The 6,501-nt window shown below is 43.7% G+C and overlaps 1 protein-coding gene across 1 annotated transcript in view; it reads right to left on the bottom strand.

The window, feature by feature from the left end:
• LOC102009144 (complement receptor type 1) overlaps positions 1 to 6,501 on the bottom strand; it is a gene marked incomplete in the record, with an annotated part of 69,440 nt that overhangs the window by 27,759 nt on the left and 35,180 nt on the right. The window contains 1 exon segment of the mRNA XM_013503302.1: positions 5,089 to 5,487. Coding sequence (XP_013358756.1) covers positions 5,089 to 5,487 — 399 coding nt within the window.

Genomic DNA, 6,501 nt, shown 5'->3' with positions numbered 1-6,501 from the left:
TTCAGACAAGGGCTGAGAAGGAAGGGGAGCTGTGTGCTCTCCACACGTCTCGTGTGATCTGCAGAGTTGGGCAGAGGAACAGGGCTGTTCTCACCAGCTCCATGTTCACTTCTCCGAACACAATGCCCTTCAAATTGGGAAGTGTTCCTCTCACCAAAGTGGAAGCCGAGCTGCTCAAAAACAATTCAAGACTACACTATTGGTTCTCCAAAGCCACAGGTTTCTAATCCACAGACTCAATCAACCAAGGATTGAAAATATTTGAAAAATATTCTGCACAGTCACTCCCTGAAAAATATAGCATGACAGCTATTTATATGGCATTCACATTGTATGAGTTACAAGTGAACCAGAGATGATTTAAAGTAGATAGGATAGGGCTGGGGATTTAGCTCAGTACCACAGTGCCTGCCTGGCAAGTGTTAGATTGTGAGTTCGATTTTTGGTACAATAAATAAATAAATAAATAAATAAATAAATACAGTCCATAGGAGGATAGGTTAGGATATATCCATACACTATGCCCTGTTACAGAAGGGACTTACACATCCATGGCATTTGGTATCTGCAGAATATCCTGGAATCACCTGTTACCAATACTGAGTGACAACTCTAGTTTAATTGCAAGAGGGGAAATCCCAGGCAGGCCTAGAAATTTGCAATACTGTAAACAGCTTTAAGGCTATTACTGAATTCTTCAGCTGTTAGAAGGATAAAATGTGCAAGAGGCATGAGACTTACTCTTCCTGTATCGGGTAGGGGGCAACTCTAGGATCAACCCTAGGGCAACTCGGGTGAGATGAACAGGCAAAGACATTTCAGCTTACGCTCACAGGTTGGTGGCTCTGTGTCCCAGCTGGCAGTATCTCCCGAGACGATACACTCAGCAGACGACTTACCAATGAGTCGGTACCTAAAGGACAGACACGAAAACCATGATGCTGTGCACCTGGCCTCAGCTTCCTCGTTAGCTGTGGTGTCTGGCAAACCCGAAAGACAGCAGTGCAGGAGGGTGTAAAGGCGGGGCCAGACTACCCGGTGTGCCAGCTTCCGTGTCTCCCTCCTACCTTGTCCCTGGTGAAGTGGGTATTTTTTCCCTAACTCCTCATTGACTATATTCTCCTTCTTCCTTTTTTGGCTTCACTGTGGGTTGTACCAGGTAGAAAAAGAAAACAAGCTTTCTGTACATGTTTGATAATTTTTTTTTTCAGTTTTGTGTGTGTGTGTGAGGGGGGATGCAGCAGTGTTCAGGTGCAGTATTTTTACAATATTTAGTATTTGTTTTTTTGGTACCAGAAATCGAACTCAAATACTTGTGTTTGCCAGGCGGGTGCTGTGTTGATCAGCTATATCTCTGACCCCAACATTTAGTATTTGCTACCCTGTTTGAGACCTGTTTTTTGGAAGGACCACAGATTTGCTATTTTTGAGACTACTTCGAAGTTTCTGTCTTTAGCAAGGGATATTAGGTCAAATTTACTGAAATCCGTATGTCCGGTCCACTTCGTCATTCTTTCCTTTGCCACTTTTATGGGTTTCACAATGTGCAATGAAGCAATGAACACATCCGGCCTGCCTGAGCACCGCGGGTTTACTGCTGATACAGGAGACAGACAGGACCTTTGCTGTTCCTTCTCTTTCCTCTTGCTGCTGTGTGGATCAAGTACGTTCAGCTCTTTGATTTCTTCCAATAAATTGGAAGTTAATATCCTATTTTTCCCGTGTCATACGTGTGCATAGGAAATAATTGTGACATCCACTTCTATATCTATCTCATATATACTTAAACCTACTTTCTCAATTTTAGTGTTAAAGCATGTATAATCTACCTGCTCCAAATAATATAACTGTAGCCTGTGTTTTCTGCTTCCTCCCATTTTCTACTTACACTGTGTTTTCTGTAACTCTAGGGAGTGTTAGTAAATTTTGATTATACTATAATGATTCACTCTAACAGAAGTAGTTCTGCCTCAGTATCCAACTTCATAACTTTGTTAAAAATAACTATTCTTGGCCATTTCAACATCAACAGTATTTCCTTTGACAGTCACCTGACTTTTTTATAACCTCCTTTACAGACTGCCTGGATTTACCTTTTTCTTTGGAAGCGCTCTCCCACAGTAAGATCTGGGGCCTTAGTTCATGAGTCCCAGGTACTGGAAGCCTCTAGATGTGAACCCTAGCTCAGCTCCTTGGACTTGGCGTCCTCCACATCTCAGTGTTGTAGGGGAGCCATGTGGTGTTGAGGAGAGTGTGTTTCTCTTGGGAGTATTATATATTAAAGTTTTGTTTGTGGATTATAAAGGATTTTCCCTATTCCTAACATACATAATTTTCCACAGACATGGCTAAGCAAGGCCTTAGTTTATTTATCTTTCCAAAATTTTTTGTGACATGCATTTTAGATTCTATTACCGTATTATATATGCTTTCTCTTTTCTTTTTTCTTTATCCTTTTCTGCTGAGTTCAGGGAGAATTTAATTACTATTGTTCTCTAATTTTCTATAATATATAATAATAAACATCTTAGATATATGTAAGGTATAATTAAAATCTAGTGAATGATTTACAATTTACAAATTTACTGCAGTAACAGACAGGTGGCCGCTAATCTATGTCAAAATACTCCTCCCATCTTCAGACTCATTCATCCCATCATTCTTGTGACTTTCTGAAGCAGCTCAGTGCCTTTTTGTGGCTACCTCCATGTCTGAACTGATTCAATGTTTACGGCAATTTCTGTCAAATAAAAATATTACAGTACATCCTTGTCCTTCTCCACCTTGTTCACCAGATCTGGGACCACTTGCCCAAAGTCAAAATGGCCATGAAAGATGAGCATTGTAAATCACTACAGGCCATCAATGCAGCCACAACACTGCAATTCTCTCTCTCTCTCCCTCTTCTTTTTGAGACAGGGTCTCACTTTGCATTCCACACTGGCCTTGATCTCACTATGTACCACAGGTTGGCCTCAGACTTGCACCAATCTTCTTGCCTCAGCCTCCTGACTGCTGGGATTACAGGTGTGCACCACAATGCATAGCTCTCACTTCTTTTGTTTTTTTTTGTTTGTTTGTTTGTTTTTGAGACAAAGTCTTATTATGTTGCCCTGAGTGGCTTCAAACTCACAGTGATCCTCCTGTCTCAGCCTCTCCAGTGCTGGGATTAGTGATGTGTGCCAGCACTCCCAGCCTTGGCTCTCTCTTTTTCAGGCTACTCCAATCCTTCTTTCTTTGGATAACTTTTTATTCTCAATTTTAATGTATAAATGGCCAGGCAGACTCACACTCACCCTTCATCACAAGTAAAGGACACTCTCGCTCCAGGCTGGAGGTGAGGCGGAGACAGCACATGACCATTGGGGAGTTGGTCTGGGAACACATCACATCCTCTCACTAGGAGATAAAACAGAACAGGAGTGAGGTTGCCACAGGAAGGGTAAGGAGCGTGATCTGAAAACCAGCCCAGTGTCTGCGCACCTTCACATGAGGGCGCTGCGGGGCTCCAGTCCCCCTGGGGTGTGCAGCGCAGAGAGGCAGCCCCCTGGAGGTCGTAGCCTGGCTCGCAGCTGTAGGACACTTCCTGCCCGGGGGAGAAGTCCTGGTTGCTTGGGGTGTGCTGACCATGCAGGATTTTGGGGGGTGGCTGACACTCTGTGGGAAGAACAGGCCCAAAGTTCCTGTTAGTTTAGGGGCAATGCTCAAGAAGCCAGAACCTTCCACGGAGTTAGCGAATCCTGCTTCTCAGTGTACTCTGGATCTGCACTGTTCCCTAAAGGCTCATGTACTGAAGGTTTGCTTTCTGGCCCAGTGCACTGTGGGGAAGCACTGGGGCCTTTCACATGCAGGGTCTAGAGCAGAGTTTTAGGTCACTAGGGCTTCGTCCTATAGGCATTGTGAGATCCTGCTCTTTCCTTTTCTCACTTACACTCCAGAGGGTGAACAATTTGCCCTGCCACATGCTCGCCATCATGAATGAGCTGCCGCCTTGTCACAGGCCCAAAGGCAATGTGTCAGCTGATCATGAGCTCAAAGCTCCATGACTGTGAGTCCAAATAAGCCTTTCCTTACCCCACAGGTTGGTTTATCTTAGGAATTTGTTATAAGAATGGAAATCGGAGTAACACAAAGGGGCTTAGGCAGAACAGGGAGGGAACACAGGTGACACTCCACCTGCCTTGATTTTACTTGGTGAGAAGTAAGAATAGGGAAAAAACAGAGCCAAAGGTGCACAGCTGGTAACAGAAGCAGAGGACTAGAACCCAGTTCTCCCAGCCCTCATCTCAATGCACACATCTCAATCCACAGGGCATAATGAGAGGGCCTATTGGACTCAGGGTCGCCTTGATTTATTTTTGGTGGGAGTTTATGGCATCTGAATACATTTTAACATTAGCTTAATCCATGTCTAGTTAGAGATGACGAGAAAATTGGCTTGGCTCTGAGCAACTTAGGAAAGATGCCTTTGACTTGAGATTCCCTGTGATGAGATGTAGGAAGTACACCATGAAAGACAGATGCTCAGGTCTTCTTCACTCATTCTGACCCATATCTGGCTTCCTAAGATCGGTTCTTTGTGCACTGACAGAACTAGGGCAAGAACTGAGCACTCAGGCCCACGCTCTGACACACTTGCTTTGTAAGCCCTGGGTTTGTCGTTTTGGCACCTGACTTGGGCAACTCATCGAACCTCTGAGAGGCCAAGATAACCTCACAGCACATGAATATAACAGTAGCCCTATTTCAAAGAGTTGTAATAAAGTGAAAGAGAGGATGAATACAAAGTGTTCACCATGTGGCTGCCAGAAAGTCCACAGCACGCTTCACTAACACAGATAATGCAGCTGGCACCGCCCCAGTTACTCAGTGAACAGTCCCCAGCAGCTCCCTTCTTGGCTATGGGAGCTCTCCTCCAAGTGAAGATGCACACTCACAAGTGTGCGTGCACACACATGAACACAGCCTCTCTTCTCTGACTCCCTGATCCCACCTGCTCACCACACCTCTGCAACAACCAACAGTGCTCTCCTGGTCCCCACCAACTCTGCCCCCTGTGGGCCCCTCCCCAGTCACAGAGGGACTCACCCAAGGAGCAGCTTGGTAACTCTGGCCCCCACTTGTTTGGGGCCTGGCACTGCACCCTGGAGGGGCCGCTCATGATGAAGCCAGGCTCACACGTAAACTCCACAATTTCATTCAAGGAAAATACGCTTCTGTGTTCAGATACCATGACTGCGTTTTCAACGAGTGGAGCTGTGCACGTAGCAGGCACAATGCACTGAGGGGCAGGGCCGCTCCAGATGCCGACCCGGCCGTCACTGCTGGTGCAGGAGATGTTGGGCTTGCCCACGAGCTCAAAGACCTTTGTGCCTCTTGCTCCAAGATGGCAGCGATAGGTCACCACCGTTCCATATACAAAACTGTCTCGGTTGACGCTCAAGAAATCTCCATTGGCGATGGCTGGGGGTGGCTCACAAGTAATCTCTACAATGGAGATAGTAAATTAATAAAAGTCCATTTTCCTAAAGTTGTATTTCTTTTAAAAAGTTTGGTAATCAAACTTAAAATAAAACCCCAAGTTACCACAGGTATTCCCAGTACCCTTCTCATCTGATCTTTGCCAATATATACACACACTTCAGAGCAGTTGCTCATGGGTAACCAGAGCATTATGGGACGTGCTCTTCTCATTTCACACTACTGCACTAAATATATCTGTATCTCATTATCTCACACGTTTACCTGTCAGTTTAAATGAGAACTTAGCTGTGTTTTTTCAGCACTGTAATTCACTTCTCTCTCTACTGAAAGCACTTGCTGTTATTCTGCTGCTCACTAGTGAAGTATACAGCACAGCACCTTTATCCGGAATGTAAGAACAAAATGCTCCTGCAGAACTAATTAAAGCAGGCAACTCACAGGATATATTCCATATAATAGACACAGTGACTGAGGATTCAGATGTATTAAAAACAGAGTACTGTATCCCACTTCAGCAAATTTGAAAGCGAACTTATTAGAAATAAAGATATATTTTGCCCGTGTTAACTCAAGAAAAGGTAGAAATTTTAATACCTCACCAATGCAGAAGAAATGGGAAAATGTATTGTAAATGCTAGTCCTGAAAAGATATGAAGCAAAGCTAATTTTAAAGGCAAATTTAATTGTTATCTAATAGCCCACTGCTAGGCATTTTAATTGTAGAACATATGAAATGTTTCTATTATTTTGGCAGATATACATTAGTAGGAACTTATTTATTTCTTTGAAATGAAATAAGAAAATATTTAAGAAGATGCCTATTTTTTAGAGAAATTTTATAAAATATAGATGGATAAAATCTATGTTTAAGGCTATTATCCATGAAGAACCACTGCTAAACGTTTAATGTGAAATTTTTCACACACATACTCAGGAAAGCCCCTCACAAAACACTTTTCTAAAATATCTTGGGCTGAGCCATATTCAGCATGAGGATATTCTATCCAGTGCCACTGG

Source organism: Chinchilla lanigera, unplaced genomic scaffold (assembly GCF_000276665.1).
Source record: "Chinchilla lanigera isolate Chin_1 unplaced genomic scaffold, ChiLan1.0 scaffold00005, whole genome shotgun sequence".
In the NCBI taxonomy this organism is placed as follows: domain Eukaryota; kingdom Metazoa; phylum Chordata; class Mammalia; order Rodentia; family Chinchillidae; genus Chinchilla; species Chinchilla lanigera.
The sequence above is the reverse complement of the archived record's forward strand: the minus strand, read 5'-3'. Positions and strand labels throughout refer to the sequence as shown.